The sequence below is a fragment of the Phaethon aethereus genome (assembly GCF_964289735.1).
Source record: "Phaethon aethereus genome assembly, chromosome: 4".
Lineage (NCBI taxonomy): Eukaryota > Metazoa > Chordata > Aves > Phaethontiformes > Phaethontidae > Phaethon > Phaethon aethereus.
In genome coordinates this window covers 48,392,104-48,410,866 of record NC_138578.1, presented here as the reverse complement: position 1 = coordinate 48,410,866, position 18,763 = coordinate 48,392,104, and the positions used below count along the sequence as shown (strand labels likewise).

At 39.4% G+C, this 18,763-nt stretch overlaps 3 protein-coding genes across 3 annotated transcripts in view; 2 read left to right on the top strand and 1 right to left on the bottom strand.

Annotated features, from left to right (window-relative positions):
• Window positions 1–259: 259 nt before the first annotated feature.
• LOC309405046 (claudin-22-like) lies at window positions 260–913 on the top strand (the record flags this gene model as incomplete). The annotated part of the gene is made up of 1 exon (XM_081999728.1): window positions 260–913. One exon carries the CDS (start codon window positions 260–262, stop codon window positions 911–913), a length of 654 nt encoding a protein of 217 aa, XP_081855854.1.
• A 1,072-nt stretch (window positions 914–1,985) lies between these two features.
• On the top strand, window positions 1,986–2,642 carry LOC309405008 (claudin-22-like; the record flags this gene model as incomplete). The annotated part of the gene is made up of 1 exon (XM_081999682.1): window positions 1,986–2,642. The coding sequence occupies one exon, from the start codon at window positions 1,986–1,988 to the stop codon at window positions 2,640–2,642; it is 657 nt and encodes a 218-aa protein (XP_081855808.1).
• A 3,437-nt stretch (window positions 2,643–6,079) lies between these two features.
• WWC2 (WW and C2 domain containing 2) overlaps window positions 6,080–18,763 on the bottom strand; it is a gene marked incomplete at both ends in the record, with an annotated part of 103,600 nt that continues 90,916 nt past the window's right edge. The window contains 5 exons of the mRNA XM_081999761.1: window positions 6,080–6,146; window positions 8,197–8,324; window positions 13,601–13,843; window positions 15,445–15,537; window positions 18,081–18,245. Of these exons, the coding sequence (XP_081855887.1) occupies window positions 6,080–6,146; window positions 8,197–8,324; window positions 13,601–13,843; window positions 15,445–15,537; window positions 18,081–18,245 (696 nt within the window). The remainder of the gene's footprint in view (window positions 6,147–8,196; window positions 8,325–13,600; window positions 13,844–15,444; window positions 15,538–18,080; window positions 18,246–18,763) is intronic.

Genomic DNA, 18,763 nt, shown 5'->3' with positions numbered 1-18,763 from the left:
ATTGGAAGGTAACAGATCAAATCCTTATCAGAAAGCCTAACTCATGGTTTAGTGAAGTCCTTCGTCCTTTAAGTGAAACTTTATATGCATGAAGAACAAAAAAGTGTTTCAGAGCTTACAAAGGGTTAATAGCAAGGGCTTATATTGGGGCAGCAGAGAACTAAAATCATCATAGCTTCCACCATCACTCAAGGTAGCAGTTGTTACAGAGCTGCTGGGGAGACCTTCCTCCTCCAGCTTTTAGGACTCTGCTCTTATAATGGCCTTGGTCTACCGACCAATGATACAATTAAGTGGCATACTATTCTCTCTGTTGGGATGGGTCCTCTCCTGTCTCACTACCTATTTACCCCAGTGGAAAAATCTTAACTTGGAACTGAATGAACTGGAGATCTGGACCATGGGACTATGGCAAGCTTGTGTTGTCCAGGAAGAAGGGGGAATGCAGTGCAAGGACTTCGATTCTTTCCTAGCTTTGCCTCCAGAGCTGAGGATTTCTAGGATTTTGATGGTTTTTTCCAATGGATCGGGGCTTTTGGGCCTCTTGCTCTCAGGATTTGGGTTGGACTGTTTGAAAACTGGTGAAAGACAAGAGGAACAAAAGAAACGGCTGTTGCTGTTTGGAGGAATGCTCTTCTGGATATCGGGGATTACAGCTGTTGTCCCAGTTTCTTGGGTTGCCCATTCCACAGTCCAGGAGTTTTGGGATGAGAATATACCAGATATTGTTCCCAGGTGGGATTTTGGGGAAGCGCTATTTGTTGGCTGGCTTGCTGGATTTTGTCTTGTATTAGGAGGATCCCTACTTAATTGCATAATCTGTTCAACAGAAGTCCATCCATCTTCGGTCCATTATGCAGTAGCAGAACAGCAAGATCAGTGTCAACACTTGGAAACTGAAACTAGGCCTTAAAATGGAAGGTTTTAAGTAGTACAGAAAGACTGCCCTATCTTTTTCAAACTAGTGCAAGCCAGAAGCTTGTTCCAGTAGTAAGTCAAAGGACTCTTTGTTACCTAGCTGACTTCCTAAACTTATGTCTGTTTTCTCCATAACTGGTATTGGAAGGTGGTGTGTTTTCTCACCTGCAGAACTGTTTAAACCTTTGTTTCACAGCAGAATGCTGAAGTTTGCATAGACTGCGCAAAAACGGTGCTTTTGCTTTCCCAACTGCACTGTAAAATCCTGAAAATGAATATGCATGTTCCCTTACAGCTTGGCTTTTAACCAAAATATGCCTCCTTTTCATATGTAACCAATTAAATGAGCCTCAAAGCTTGACTCCCTGTTGCAATTTTGCACTTGCTTAATGGCGTGACGTACAAACTTGAGAGTTCTTGCGTGCTAAACAGTCTAAATACATGCATTGCATCAAATTGTTTTTCTGTGTACTTACTTGAAAATTGATGTGCTAAGAAAACTGTAGGCTTCTCAAATGCTGGCAAGCTTTGCAGATACCTTTTTGTGCATGGGGTATTCCAGGGTGGGTCCTTCATACCCAAGACTAGTTTTCCCAGTCTAGCACTTTAAGCTGCCCATACAATCTATTCAAAGTGTTTCTGGCACCTGCATAGTTTATGGAAAAAATTAGTCTAAGAAATACTGCTTTAAAAATACTTACACTGTCTTCTTCCGATACAGGTATTGAGGCGTTAGGCATCCTTATAGAACTAGCAGAACTGCTGTACTGCTTTAGCAGATTGGTGGAAAGCAAAGTATAGCCTTTTCTTAAAAAAACAAAACTAAAACTAATTAATGAAAGGTGAGCCCAGCTGTGGCCACACCCTTCAGCTACTGGTTTACCACACTACCTCCTAATCCCACAAACCCTGCATATGGAGCCAGGCTCCACAAAGCAGGAGAGGGAGGAGTATTTCATGCTTTATAAAGCATTGTTTTAACTTTTGCTTATGTTCAGTATGACAAAGAATTGAGCAGAATAGTCTCGGCAAAAGTGAGCAGTTTAGCGCTTCTGTGACCGCTAAAAATGAATGTGGTCCACAGACACAGGCTACAGTTAGTTGGATTTCTGTTGTCTGTACTAGGATGGATTTTAACTGGTACCTGTAACTATTTACCAGACTGGAAAAATCTCAACTTAGACTTAAATGTACTGGAGCTTTGGACCATGGGACTCTGGCAAACCTGTATAGTCCAAGACGTAGGAGGAACACAGTGTAAAGATTTTGACTCTTTCTTAGCTTTGCCTCTAGAATTCAAGATTTCCAGGATTTTAGTATCTACATCAAATGGACTAGGACTTCTGAGCCTTGTGATCTGTAGTCTTGGTTTGGACTGTCTAAAGATGGAGGATACAGAGCAGAAGCTAAAGAAACAGCTGTTACTACTTGGAGGTATACTCCTATGGATGTCTGGAGTTCTGGCCTTAGTCCCTGTTTCTTGGGTTGCCCATACAATAATCGAGGAATTTTGGGATGAAGACATCCCAGAGATTGTGCCCAGATGGGAAATAGGGGATGCACTGTTCAGTGGTTGGTTTGGTGGATTTTTTATAATTCTCGGAGGATCTCTACTCCTCTCCACAATCTGCTTATCATCTGACCATCAATTACCAGAGCAGTATGCAATGGCAGATATGCAAGACACCCATCAACATCTGGAAATTGGAAATAGAAGACTTTAAAAAGGGTAGATACCAGGTTTTCAGATTTCTTGCTCTTGCATTACAGTAAAAAAGGTCTGCTGCACAGACAGGTTACTGTTTACAAGATCGGGGGGAGGGATTGTTTCTTACCGAGTAGTTCTTTTAATCACTACTTACCGTCATTTTTAGTTACATTAATTGATGAGCTATGGAGATCTAAGTCACCACTGTATTTCTCCAAAATATGATCAACTGCAGATTTTGTTTTTGTAGGTTTGGTGGTGTGTGGGTGTTGGTTTTTTTAGGGCAAGTATAAAATTTTTAATCTCTAGGCATGCATGGAGACTTGACCATATTTTCAATGGCAGAACTCCTACTGGGGCTGCTTTAAATGTCTTTTTTTACAAAAATAATATTAGTTAAGTCCTGAAACAGGTTGTACTGCCAGTTTAACGTGCATTACAAAAACCTAGTATGGTACAACCTTGAATGAAGTTCCCTGGACCTGCATCATTTACACCAGGGTAATATAAATGCTCTCAGGCATCATGTCATGTTATACAAGGGAGAGAGGGGGAACGAGAGGTGGAATGTATCCCGCACAATCTCTAAGGAGAGCCAGTACTTCTGAATAATGATGAGATGTTGTCCAGTGGAGAGCTGGCTGTGTTCATTGCTATTGCAGCTTTTCCTTAATGAATGTAAAGAACTAACTTCAAGTACATGGAATCAGTTTCTATAACTTAACTTACCCCAAGGTATGTCAGTGATTCATGTGAACTTTATGTAAATTGCAATGATTTTACATTGACAAAGCTGTAGCAGCCATCTGTTTCTGCAAAGTGCATATAAAGACACACAGAACAGCAATAAAAGAATTAAATAAAACACAGGTCTGGAAAAGAGCTTTGTTAAAAAAATGTATTTTCCAATCACTGAAACACATGGAAAGTGCAGAGACAAGTTAATCTATGTGATGTACTTGCATACTCTTACGGACAAAATTAGAACAGAAACACATTCAGAATATAACCTGATTAAATATTTAGTTCAGTCCTGAGCATTTGATATTTAATACAGTATAAACATAGCAATAGTAAAAAAAAACACGCTTAAAATTATTTGATTTGTGTTCTATTACAATTTCTGCTAAACTTTGCTCATTTGGCTAAATATTCTTGTACCAGTAATATTTAGATCTTGATATATGTAACTGCAGTGACATTGGTACCTGAAAATAGAACTAATTACATTCGTTATACCCTGCTGTGCAGAGTGAATTCCACTTCAAAAGCAGTATTTATAATTTTAAACTGATGGGGGTTTATTTGTATGTCTTATTTTAGCTTATTCTATTGAGTGTTTCAAGTGTGAATAATCTGAATAAGTAAAAAACACCCCAAAACTCCAAACCCCGAATTGTTAAAAGCTGCCTATAAATATGTTCAACTTTACCAATTTGGAAAACAAGGAGCATGAATATGTTTGACTCTCATTTTTAAATGAGTTCTGCAAGGTAAAGCCAGCAATACTAAAATTTGGCCTCACCTCATGCTTACAAATCAGATGACAATACTTTTTTTTTAAAAATTACTCAACCTGTGAGGAGAAACAGCTAATCTGGCAATAATTTAGACAGCTCTAAATATTTTTCACAATAGCATCCATAATGTCAAATATTTTTATGGCCAGAACTGAACTATATTAAACAGAACATAAATAAGACTGTAAATAAATAAAAGAAAAATCATAAAGTACACCTCTAAACATCAATCTACAAACAACTTATATAATCAAATTGAGAAGTTGAAACTGTCAACCTTCATTTCACCTCTACATTAAATAATTCTGGATTTGTTTGTTTTTAAATTGACCTTTCAAACATGAGTGTTATTTGAAACCCAGGAAACAAAAACCAAATGGGCATTCCTAAAGGATGTTCAGTCATGTTGCCCAAAATATCATGTTTGGCTATACATTTAAGTGAACTGATGTATTTGTGCGTAAGAAAACCCTTGGGTGTTACACAGCCCTCTCAGCACAGAATTGTCACTTTGAATTTGAGACAGCTGCTACCATATTGTGGTTATATTTGCTTCCATTTTCTCACCAAGTAATTATAGCCTCTTTGAAAGATGAAGTCCATGCATATGCAGCTTGTTGTTTGGGGAAGAAAACGTTAGACAGTAAATTAAATATGTGTGAGTGCAACATACTAATTAGAAAATGAAATAATTCTGTTTGTTAGCTGCAATGTCCACCAACTTACACAGTACGTACAGAAGACAAGACCCCAGCTGCTTTACCAAGACAGGGCTACTTAGACACCTACGTCTCATGTTCTGGACTTCTAACAGAATGCATCCCAGTTGATGCTTCTTCGTGTAAGACAAATTTGAAATGTGCTGCTCACATTGATTTATTAAACCTGTGTACCCTCAACTGCATACAGGGTCAATTGTGTATTTTTAAAAATGTTATTTATTGTACTGAAATATGTGAAGACTTCTAGTCAGGAACTTTTCTTTTTCAGAAAGGGTTTACCTTACCACCAAGACTTCTGATACCCAAGTTAGTATGTGATAGACTTTTCTCCTCGTACAAATACTTTAATGAAAATGTCTTCTAAATGTTTTGCCTCTAGGACGAAAGATCAACATAGAGAAACTCTCATTTTTTAAGTGTACAGGGGATATAAGTATGCTGATTTCAATGTTGGTATTACAAATTTGATTCAGCTTCCAGTTCAGAAAGCAGCTGCCCCTTTTGGTAGTCTCATAATAAGTTTTTAGGGTTACTTGTCTGCCTTGCCTTTCCCACTCTCACGCAGATGCAAGAAACCTTTTAGTGCAGGTTAAAGTACTGTACATTCATAAAACTAAACTCTGAACTCTCTCTTCCTACAAAGTATTAAAAACCAAAACCAGAAGACATTTGTCTTCAGAAAAAGATTTCCAATGTGGGTGATGAATCTAATTAGCAGCTGTTGTGAGGCAGCCTTGATGTTTTGGAAAGGAGCTTACACCTGTGGTTAACTTCAAACTATAAAAGTCACACTCTCTCGTACAAAAATATTGCATGGCAAAACAGCCATCTTCACAGTCTGCTCACATGAAAATAGTGAAAAGATAAACAATCTTCTGTTGAACGTAATATTTCTCAACACAGTGCGGTTCAACAGGATACATGCTTAGTACTGCCTTTGTTCCATCTTTACAAAATAAAAACACATGCAATACATACAAACTGTACAAAATCAGCATCAGTATACCAAAATTAATCTACTTTGGTTTTCCGGTTGTTGGGTTTTTTTGCCATTTTTTAAGCATACAACAATTCAATTCACTATATTTTACAAATAAACATAACAATAGTGAATGTAAAATAGAAGATCTTTAAAAGCAGGTCACTGGAATTACAAAGTTCATCTGAAGAGAAATGAGCAAGTGGAAAAACACTTCAATGAAAATGCATAATTATACATCATCAGCTGGAAGGGCTGGTATGCTGATCTTTGCTCTTGTGAAGTATGCTATCTTCTCCCTGAAATTAGAAAAGAAAACAAGTTGTTATTTTTGTACTATTTATGGCACGACTCCTCTGTCATCTGCTGTAGAGCTGCTACTGTTACAGCACGGTTCTTTAAAATAAGGTTTGGAAAATATACAGTGAGGAAATTACACAGTGAACTTATTTACTACAAATGTGGTTGCCAGAGCTTTCTGACATAATTCCCTTCTTAGGCAGATTTATGTAAAAAGCAGCTCCAATTTTGAAAAAGAGAAAAATAATCAATATTGCATAATAACTGCAACAATAAGACTGAGACGTTGATCTAGTCACTGAACTTCCTATGATGATATTTCAGTGGGGGGACAAAAATGCAAAACAAAACATTTTATCCTGACTTGGGGAAAAGGCAGGGTGGGGGGGAGGGCAGAAATACTAACTGGGTCTGGGCAAGACTCAGAGAAGCAAAATTGCCAACCCATTCTCTAGTTGCTTCCCTTGTGCTGTTCCCATTTCTGTCTCCTATGAACTGAGAGATTACTGAAGCATAACAAGTTTACACAAGCTTGTCTGCCAGCAGCCTAGAAAGCAGATGATAAGTACTGGGGGCTTAAAAATTAAAGCTCAGAAGAGTCATTCTGAGAGCTTCAAAAGTGCCTCTCTGTGATTAGTCCTTGAGGCCACAGCACTGTAACAAGTCCAACTAGCAGGGCAACTCAGCCTGAGGAAGGAACTATTTGCCCAGTAGACTAAACCATGTTTTCCACTGGCAAAACTTGAGTTCCCATGAAAAACAGTTGCTCAGAGCAAAATCAGCTGTGTAAACTGGATTCCTCAGCTAATTGTGTGGTGATTAGAAGATAAAGAATAATGGAGTCCTACGATACCCTTCTTGCAGGGGAATGATTGTGCACTATTACATGTTCCTATAAATTTTCCATCGCAGCAGTCTGTGATGACTGTTAAATGACCAGCACCGACCAAAACTTTCTCAAGACGCACAGAAAGTAAAAACTGGTTGAAGATGCTCTGAATTTCCTACAGCTGATAAGTAGCTCTGCTGTAATGCTTCTTTGCTGCAGAAACCCTTTCCTTTCTCTCTTGCTTTGATTCTGCATCACTTACAGTTCTGGTTTGCAATGTGTGCTTCACAGGCCCCTATTTGCTTATGGACTTGTCAAACAGCTCACAATAGATTGTGTTAAAAAAGGGAAAAAAGTCCTCACAGTTATTAGTGGCTGACTTGAATTTCTTATACAGGAATCCAGAATCAAGCTGTAAAAATGTGTTAAGTGTTTGAAAACAGATTAAATTAGCTTGCAGGATTGTTTCTATGTGGAAGAGTGACCATGGTATTTTTCAATCAATGGGGTTTTTTTTACCTGGAAGTGTGGCCTTCAGGCTGCTAGCCTGCCACTTACTGTCCAGCTTTTTAGGAATTTAGACCAGTTAGAATTAAGGTTTGAGATATAAAGTGTTCATTCTGGCTTACGCTAAGCAAGAACACTTTTAATTGCTTCATGTAATCTGTTGCTTCTCCCACAACCAAAAGGAGGGGGGAAACAAAAAGGAGGAGGGATTCAAGCTCTCTCTTGAACAACAAGTCTCAAGCAAGGCACAAGTAGTGGTTAATCAGTTTCCTGATGAGATTTATACTGTTCTACTTCTTGAGGGGCCACTTGCTTCACGCACCTGCCATCACTGGAAAAGCTGGAAAGGTCCCATTGCTGAAAGTCCTCTGTCAATCTGCTGTGGGTGAGGTGAGCCACAGCAATGACCACACACATGCTTGCCCACAGCAGATACCACATAGTGCTCTGAAACTTTCCACTCTGCCTCCTCCTCCTCACCACCACCACAGCTCAGCGGATGTACGGCCACTTCTGCCATGTAAGCAAGTTACCGAGTCCTGGTCCTTTGAAACTACAACTTTTGAGCTATGTTAGAAATGTATGATGTTCCTTGCAATGAAAAAGCATGTGAATTTTTTACTAATATTACAGGTCATGTCTGATTATATTTAGAAATAATTCACGTTACTTCACTACATTAAAAAGAGCATGAAAAGCAGAACAGGCCATACCTGAATGATTGCACCTGCAGTGGCACTTTCTGGCTCTGCTCCCGTAACCGGCATACATCCTTAGAAGCTTTCCTCATCAATTTCTCAGCACTTAAACCTTGTTTCTCTTCTTCTTTTGACCATTCAGCCTGTAAACAAGAAAAAAAAAAACTGTAGCTTGCTAATAATGAACAACTACTCATTTCAAAGAAATGACAAATTCTTCTGTGTCAAGCAAAATCTCTATACAAAGGGTCAGCAAGACAAAAGACTGACATCACAAGCCTAAGCCATGGGCACAAAATAAGATAACAAAGCTTTTCCAAAAAAATAAATAGAGCAAACACCATGCCATCACAGGTGGTTACTAGGTGTTATGAAGTCTGATGAGATATTTCTTAGGGCTATATTTAGACAATACCTAAATTTGTATGAACAAATGTTGTCTATCCAAGTATCTTTTTAGGACTGGGAGATAGTGTATCTCTTCCCATGTGAAATACTTTTATTTCCTAATGAAAGCTCTCAGGAAAGTTGTCTATACGTAATCTAAAATGACAGACAAAAAAATAGAGAAGGTGTGCTCTCAAAATACACTTTCAAGTTTTGTTGACTTTGTTTGCAAAGTTAATATTCATGAATTCTTGTGCTTTTGTTCATGACACATCACCTGTTTTGCATGTGTGACTCACTTCTTTCATTTGCATTGTAGTGGTGACAAAGCCAAGGCAAGTGAACCGAACACCAGTCTGGTACAAGATACCAGGACCTTTCTTGACACCACTGAGCAGCTACCTATCCACCAGTAAGTCACGGTATTTCTGTACCTCAGTATTGCTAGCTCTCTTACATATGTCTTTACCAAGCACTGCTGCATCAACAGGACAATTGCAGCTGTACCAGCCACCGTTTCAGCGAGAGACTGCTATTAAGAGTTGTGTTTTGTTTCTAAAAAACCCCAAACCTTATCAAGGGTTTCTGAATGCCCAATAATGTGAACAGCAGCCCTTTTTAGGTGGGCAGTCACCTGGATTTCTTAGGCTGACGGCCACCGTTCACATGCAGATGAGTCCCATAACGCATGCTTTATCACCCCCATCGTGTGCAGGGTGCACGGCCTGGGCAATGCCACCTGGAGCGTGCGCTGAACTTCATTTCTAGACTGCAGGGACTGTCAGACAAATGTTATTTACTGCATTTTGAATTTCACCAGACATCAAAATTTAACAGAAGCAGTTCATGCTCTTAAACAATTTTTAAAGTTCTCTGGAGGTTAATTTTGATGCTTAACTTTAGGCACTCAGACTTGAAAATGCTGTTCTGTTACCTCAAATTAAAACACGCACCCAAGCCAGAAACAATCTTCAAATTTGGTTCGTAACTTAGGAGTTTACATCTCCAGTTCTGAATTCAACCCAGTAGACTCCCAAATAACAAAAGCAACCAACTCAAAAAAGTTAGTCCATACTATCAGTTTCATACTGGGTATTTATAGAAATCTGTTCACAGCAGGAGAGTGGTACCCTCTGTCTGTTGAAACGCACTCCAGTGTTTTACATGAAAGAACACCACCCTTTCAAAAACTCACTCAAAATCCAGTCAGCATGTATTGCTGTTAACTTCTTCAGTCCCCAACTCCAAAATAGGTATGATTTTTAAAATGAAATTAACCTATATTGTTTTCATTATTAGTGAACATAAATTTGCAATCTACAACTGTTAGCGTATTAATTTTACATATGTCACTGGCCATATGTTTTATCAGCTCCTCTAGTTAGTATTCATCAAGGCACTAAACATACAGTATTTCAAAATTTTCCAATTTGATCTTTTCCCTGACTATACACGAGATTCTTGTGACTGCTGCATTTCAGGTTAACAGCATAGATTACTACTTTGTTTTAATACTCTCTATTACCATGTACTCCTTTTTCATTGTTTTAATCTTTTTATTTTTTCAGGATGTTCTCAGAGAAACTTTGGTTTCAGCCCAATTACTCTAAGAGTATGCATGTCATAAGGTGACCAGATTTATATTTACATCGAGTTTGAGTGATTTATAAAGATAGTGAATTCTCCCATTTATATAAAATACAGAAAAGCACACTAATACACTGGCCATACATGCAGTAAGTGCCAAAAATCTGGCACTTATTTGGCAAATTAAGTGCCAGATAGGAAGCTCTGTATCTGCACTTAGTTTAAGCATGAGATAAAGGAGAAACAAAATTAAAACTGAAATACTAACTCCTGTCTTGTTCTTCACTGGTTTTTGTATAGAAGAAAGAAAGTGAATCTAAAGAAAAACTGTTAACTGGCCTAAACACCAAAACACTGAACAAGGACATATTTGTGGTATTAGTGACATAGCTACAGATTACCTCTACACAGAAGATGTACTGAAAAGAAATAAAGAAAACCTCTACAGATATTCACAGGAGACTTTTTTGGACAAAGAGGGAGTACTTCGGAGGACACTAGGTGTCTGAAAACTTACTCGTATGAGGATTTAAGACTCAAACTTTGAAATACTGCATGATTTCTCACAAAAATGCAATCTAAACAAGAAACTGCTTCTGGTGCACAGAATCACCTACTGTTTTCTGATCTGCAGGTATTAGTGGGCTTTACGTACTTGCTGTACTTAGAAAGGTGTGGTAGGAAGGGGAGGGAAGGTATGGAGTCTGTATATTTGGCTTCAAGCACAGTAACTACGTGCTAGCAAGCAGCCACTGATTTTTAACATCCCCCACATCTGCGGTTTCCATTTTTCACTTGAGACTCTCAATTTTTCTGGCGCTTGCAGCTGCTGCATTAGTCTGTGCCATTATAATGCCTGCAGGATCTAAAAAATAATCTATGACAATGTTCTCTAGGCTGCTGTGTTTTGCTAACCCAAGAGGAAACACTGACAGCAGAGTACAGCATTCTCAGGGTTGTTTTGCTCCACAGGGGAAGGCTGCAATGATTTTAAGGGTAAAAATATTTCTAGAAACTTTGTAAGTGCTCTTCAAAGAGATGGAGTGGCTGTGATCATTGTTCTGACTTTTAGCTTGGAAAGAAGGCCTTAAATGCCATGTTGCAGTCTGCATGTATTTTAAGAATATATTATTACCCTTATTCCTCATCGTAGTGCGTGTCATGGTGTTGATCACTGCCACTCAAGATACAAAATATGACAAACCTATCTGCTGCCTTGAAAAAGCCAGCTAAAAATCAGAAAGCACAAATTCAGAGTATTAAATGTTACAGAGGCATACTCTGTTCTAGTGGGAATAGCTTTAGAGTGAGAGTAATTTTGAATTAAATAAACAATTAAAAACAAACATTTCTATCCTGCATCTAGGATTAGATATAAACTGTGAACTTCTAAATAAAATTAGCTATGCTTCTTTTATATAAGCCACTATTTTATGGGTTAAAACTTGGAAAGATCAAATTCATACAATGAATTCACATGGTAAAAGAACCACACGGTTACACTATGTGATATTTAAATGTTATCCCATTTTGCCCAAGGGTTTTTCCAAACACTTGTGAGCGCTCAGCCTAAACTCTCCTAGTACTTTATAGCCATTTTGGAACTCCACTAGCTGCAACCAACAGCACATGCCAAGGAAGGAGAGATAGGAAGACAGAACAGGGCATAAACATAATGCTGGGAGAACATACTAGGCTAAAGTTTTGTTTCCTAAGCTATCAGATGGTCAAGGGCTTCCTGAAGTAGGTGATGATATTATTACATGGATTTTTCTTCCATGAATGTATCTAACTGCTTTTTGAACCTATGCAAACTTGAAGCACTCACAATGTTCTGTGGAAAACATTTTTACAGTTTCTAAATGTTGTGCTATGTTTGGTTGCATTTAAACTGCCACGTCGATTCTCTACTTCCTGTGTTATAAAAGACAATGATTAATTGCTCTCCTCCACCGCACTGATGACTTTTACAGACTTCAGTTGGAGCTACTTGGCCACTCCTAACATGGAAGTGGTTTCCTCCTTTGAACATCCTTGTCAACCAGCCCTCTGTAGTTTTATTATCCACTTTGAGGAAGGGAACCAGAACTGAACAATGTTTAAGTTATGGGCATGTAACATGTATTTATATCATAAAACAACGATTTGTTTTGGTCCAACTTCTTTTCTTAGTTAATTCCTCTTACTTGCTTCTTGACATCTGCTGAGTGCTGTGATGTTTTTGCTGATGTTTTTGTTTCTTATATCCAGAGTATCTCATTCCTAATATTCAGAGCTCAGCTTTGTATATGTAAATATGAGGATCATCCCTTCCCTCCTCCACACAAGGCTATTTACTGACATTTACCTTTTTTTAAAAACAAAACAAACCTTTACGTATTAGGAGGTCCTCTGGCACCTTGTTAAAATTGCTTTCCGTTTTTACAACTCTGAATAACTTGGTGTCACTAAAACACTCATCTCTATCAACCATAAATAGCTGAAGAGTACAGATCCCTCCTGGCTGTCACTAACAACCTCCCCGCATTGAAAACTGATGTATATTGACTGACACAGATGGGAAAGGGGCTCCAGAGGGCAACCTCCTGCTGAGAGCAGCAGGTGAAGCCAGAGCTAAGTACTCAGGGTCTTGTCCAGTTAGGTTCCCAGTATCTCCAACCGCAGAGGTTGGGCCCCTATTCCAGTGTGTGATCATCCTCACAATTAAAAAAAAAACAACCTCCCCAAAACAAAAACCTCAAAACATCTGACTTATTGCATGCATCGCGTTGAAATTTTCCATGTTCCAGCTTGTCACTGTTGCCTCTCACTCCTCCTATCCTGTCTTTTGTCTTTTATCCAGATGAAGGCATCCCATCTTTCCTTATGGCAGTTTGAAGACAGTGAATATATACTTGTATTGTTTTAGAGACCATCACATAGAGAACGATTATGTCCTGCATAAGGAAAGAAGCCACAGTGCCTTTCCCACATGCCCCTACCACTCTAAGTGATGGTCACCGCCTCTCTCTATCTGTTACGAAGATCTTTTGGCTACAAGTTCTTTGCAGATTGCAAATCAACTGAAGATGAAGGACAAAAAGCATATGTATGTCTGTAGAAGTACAGCTACTCACAGGACATGAGAATTTTAAATTAACTTTTAAGTAAATGCTACTTTACTACACCAACCACAACTATTACTTTACTAATAGAGTTTCAACTCTGAATTACTAAAGTATTTAGCGGGCATTAGAAAAAAAACTACCTCAAATTCTAGGTTTAAATGCTGTAGTATTGACTAATATAGAAATATTGTTTACACTATGTAATTCAGACGTGTGATTAGTCAACTGTGAGCTTCTGTAAACATCTTTACCAGGGTAGACCAAATTCTTAACAGATTTATAGAAAAGGTAGGGGCGTAAGTGTATTTATTCACGCAGTATCTGTATGCTGCTCATACCTGTTTTTCAGCTTGTTTCAAGAGTTTCTGGAACCGTTCATCCTCTAGCACACACAGGGGAAGGTCTGTCTCTCCTCTGCCTTTCATTTCCTCAAGCTTTTGTTTAAGATCCCGCAAGGCCTGAAGCTCATCATTCAGACGATTCTGTCTCGTGCGTGATGCCTGGAGGTCCAGCTCCAAGTCAAGGGAAGTGCGTATAGGGCACTCTTGCGTAGCTCTTCGCATGATTGGTTGGCAAACAGGCTGAACCATTTGGGAGACAGAACAATAAAAATTAGTATCTAGAGAGGCTAGTGTAAGGGTTTGACATAATACAGTCAGGAAAGCTCAAATATTTTTTGTTTTTCTTTAGCAGAAAGCTGCTATAATGAGATCCAAGTCCAAAAATTCATGTATTCTGGAATTTTTCTTCAGTCACTAGCTAAAAATAAATGCAAAAGTTTCCCCAACCAGATGTACAATGATATATTTACAGGTTAAAAAGGCAAAACCTGTTCTGATCCCCAGGACAACACAACAGGAGACCAACACTATACAGACTTCCCCACAGATTTCAACTACATTATTTATTTTCATAAACATTTGCTTTTTGAAGGCCTATGCAAACACATAATGTTATGAACTCTGCAAACATGAATTTTTTTAGTGTATTTCACATTATTTACTGTCCTTTCAGAGTGACTTTTTGCATAAGTTGGGCAGGAGAAGCCATCCCAGACTATTCAGTATTTCTTTCTTATGCCGAATGTAATCCTGCTACCTGGTAACAACCCTTCTGCAGAAGCGTTCTTCTAGTTGTACTCAAGATTAAGATGTAACTCTCTCAACTTATGATGAATGAACTCCATGCATGAAAAATACAATCTTACTCTCTTGTCCTTCAGTCCTTTTGCTGCTCAGACGCTCTTGGAGAAGAGTAAATCCCCTTTCAAAGGGCATCTGAATCCTTGAAATTTCCACCAAAATGGGCTGAAGCTAGATGTTGTGGTGTTGACTTTTGTGCACAGTAATCCACCTTGCGTGACGTTAATCACAGAATCATTAAGGTTGGAAAAGACCTTTAAGATCATCAAGTCCAACCATCAACCCAGCACCACCACGCCCACTAAACCATATCCTGAAGTGCCACGTCTACATGTTTTTTGAATACCTCCAGTGATGGTGACTCCACCACCTCCCTGGGCAGCCTGTTCCAATGCTTGACCACTCTCTTCGTAAAGAAATTTTTCCTAATATCCAATCTAAACCTCCCCTGGCGCAACTTGAGGCCATTTCTTCTCGTCCTATCACTAGTTACTTGGGGGAAGAGACCAACACTCACCTCACCACAACCCCCTTTCAGGTAGTTGTAGAGAGCGATAAGGTCTCCCCTCAGCCTCCTCTTCTCCAGACTGAAGAACCCCAGTTCCCTCAGCCGCCCCTCATAAGACTTGTGCTCCAGACCCCTCCCCAGCTTCATTGCCCTTCTCTGGACACGCTCCAGCACCTCAGCATCCTTCTTGTAGTGAGGGGCCCAAAACTGAACACAGGATTCAAGGTGCAGCCTCACCAGTGCCTTCTGACAGTAACAAGCTAAAGTTCAACAGCAAACGCCACAACACTGAGCACCAGTGTCCCGGTGCTGCCTTCAGCCACAACTAGAACAACATAAGCTTTGCCGGTGGGGGAAGATATAGGACTGAGACCACTGTGTTGAGATTTCAACCTGAAACTACAGGACTACACGTGGTACTTGCACTGCTTTTGCTGAAATACTTGAAATAAAGCATATGGTTCAAGTTGTTTGTTATTCCTTCTCTTCCCATCATTTGTTTTAAACCATGTCCAGGTAACATAGCACATACCCGTTTAACTCTTAGGCTCCGCCGTTCTGTGGCATTTCTCACAAAGAGAGACTTTTTGGCTAGTGTTGAGCTGTCGCTGTCACTTCGGTTCAACTGTCAAAACATACATAACAGAGATAGAAAGCATCTTCATACACAAATGCATCTGTATTGATATAACCAGTCAGAAAACCTCAGTGTTGATATACATGTAGGTCATTCTTAGTATAAAGTAAAAGTTTTTTTCAACTAGAATAAGCATCTACTCTAAAGTTCTATTCCTAAACCAAGACAACCATTGATCTTACTGAATGAATAGTAAGCAGACTCTTTAGGAATGCAAGGAAGGTAACTATGGTTATTAAATACTGCCAAATCACTGTCTGGCTTTTATATGACTGCAGATTATAAACTATGGATTTCATTTACCTGGGGCAGGCTTTTAATGAATTTGCTACAGGGAAAGTAAATTACTGTAGACATGCACCAGTCCAACAAACTGTATTTTTGTATTATGATTATCTGTAACAAGTATAGGTGTGCCTACATCTTCCTTCAGAGGCACTTCCTGCTTCTCAAAGATATGCACCACAGCTTAGCAGTACTTTCTTCTTAATTATAGCATTAGTTCCACATACATCAGCGCAGATTGAGCGTTAGATGCATCAGCATGTGTGGTGGTAATCTTCAGAGAAAACAGAAGCGTCTATCTGCAGGGTATTTGTTTCACCTCTTCAGAAAAGAGCAGACAAAAAGAATCATTCTGCTAACATTTCAATAACCAAGACCAAGGCCCTAAGGCATGCTTACACAGGGCTGACTGGGAGCTGGCGGTGAGAAATACAACCTCTTGCAACATGAATACACCTCGAGAGACCAATCTCTCTTTCCTCCATGGAGCCACTGCTGGGAACTCACCCCTGGATACGCACAGGTGGCTATCACCACTGATGATCTTCAAGCACTTTTCAAGGGAGATTTTCAAAGGGACCAACAGGCTTTGGGTCTGTCCTTTAGGCCTCAAAAATCTTACTGTTTGCTGTAACATTGTATGAGAGTAGGTGCTTTCTTAAAGCTAAGTCATCTCTTCTGAAAAGAGAGCAGCTAGCAGTTAGCTAGAGCATATCCCATGGATGGTTTCCTCTAATACAGCACCACAAAGCCAGCAAGGCTGGATGTGCTTGTGGTGCAAGCTGGGGACTAGGACTGGAGAGACCCAAGTTGTTCAGCCCTCTCCATGGACTCAGATGCACCACAGTCCCACTCTTGAGCCCTGACAGTGGGCTCCCAAGTGTTTCCGAAGCTGCAAGAGAGTCATCTGTGCAAACATGGGTTTTTCCTAGGCTACTTTGCTGCCAGGCAATACTGTACACAGTGAGAAAGAGAATGGTTTATTCAACGTATGGTTTTCTTTAGATTCTGTCTTCTGGCAACAGGTATGTAGCAGTGTTCAAAGCTACAAAAGCCTAATACTTTTCCAGATGCAAAAACCTCAGGAGTTTATACTAACTAAACTATAAGAGCAACTAGTGTTACTTCCTGTCAAAGACCTCCACAGGCAGTGAGCTAAGGCTACATTTTTTTTGTCAATACAACTAATTTCCAGCATACAGGAATTAAGATGAAGGCTAGATTCTGAATTCATCCAATAATCTATCCAAATTATGCAAAGATTGTTACAAAATCATGTGCTGTGTTTCATTCTGGAGGGCATATGGAATAGTTATTTAAGTATGCAGATACTGACTGCAGATTTCATGGGGGTTTTTTTAAGCCAATGATAATCACAGAGAAGTGATCAACTTTAATGTTCCCAAATGATTAAGGCAACCACCTCTAACTGAACTGGAAAAGAATTAAAGCATAAGGTTTTTTTGTTTTTTTAAAGTCATACTTGTGTGAGTAACCTGCATAAACTAAAGATCAAAAATAAACTGCCTTTTCTAGGGTGTCTGTAGTTAAAAATCTATAGAGCTGGTGATCCATGCTTAAATCTTTAAACACATGATTTCCAGTTAGTTTAGCAGCAACAGGACTGATAATTTATATATTTTTTTTTTCCATGCTACTATAGATCTAGAGAGACTGGAGAAGTCTGTTGCCAAAGCCATGTTTAAAACTCAGCCCCTAGGCAGCGCTCACACATCTTTCAGAGATGTAATTAAAGCAGGATTTGGGCTGCCCAGGTTTAAAACCAGTTGAGATACAAAGTGAGATTTTAAAATTGATGACTGAGCTCTTTCTGCACTGTTACCCTTAAATGGTGACGTTATTAAAATATGGTAATGCAATGGCAGTTTACAGTGAACTCCATTCTACATTTTCACAAATTATTTTGCTGTGTGAGAGCTGTAGTTGCTGACATGCAGTGAAACACACTTTGTGCAGGCAGCCAGCACAGGGATCTGTGTTACTTCTCTCCAATGGGATGTATTTTTGCCCTAGTAAAAGTGTTTTGCAAGAGCACACAAGTCTGCTGAAAGTCAATTCTACTATGCATCAGGTCAGCTAGGGAAAGAAAGAACCTAGAGAAAGCACAGGCTCTGCCTCTTGCAGGGAAAATTGGTACATGACTCACTGTCATTAATGCATCATTCCCAAGAAGTTAAATGACTCTTTAGTTAATAGCTCTTCATTTCAAGTGTTTTTCCTCTTACCCTACAGATGTATTGGTTCCGCTCGCCTGGAGAGAAGGTTTGTGAGCGCACTATCACACTGCTCCTGACAAAAGGACGCTGTCTTGAGCTCCAGCTGGCTCTGTCCTTGGGTCGGACTGTTGCGTTTTTGTTAACCGATTCCTCAGTGTTAGTCTCTTTATCGACCTATGAAAAGGAATTTAGTTTATAACAACTACCGTTCTTACCGTCCAGACAGATGCCACTACATAGTTTTTGTGCCTTTGGATTTTACAAGCATTGTTGTTACCTTGCAGCAGACGGAAAAAGAGCAGCAGCAGAAAGCACCCTGCACATACAGAGAAGCTATGCTAAGTAAGGAAACACAAAATCCCTGCAACACTTGACAGTGTGTGGGGAGCCTTTGAAAGTAGTCTTTGTATCCAAATAAAACCAAATCTTTTGCAGAGAGGCCTTTGCTGCCCTGATGCAACGATGGCGCAACAAGTGTTTTGCTTTGCCATTTGCAGACATTACTATTATTGTGCATTTATATTTATTTTGTTCTGCATTTGCAGAACAGCAATGTTCTGCCATGCTAGAGATGGTGCCTATGCATGCTGAAAGGGGCAGCTGGGAAAGTTACATTGCCCAGGTTCTTCCAGACATACCGTTGTATGTCCCCCAAACCCCAGCAGTGGGGTGGCTTTATGGCAATTTGCACT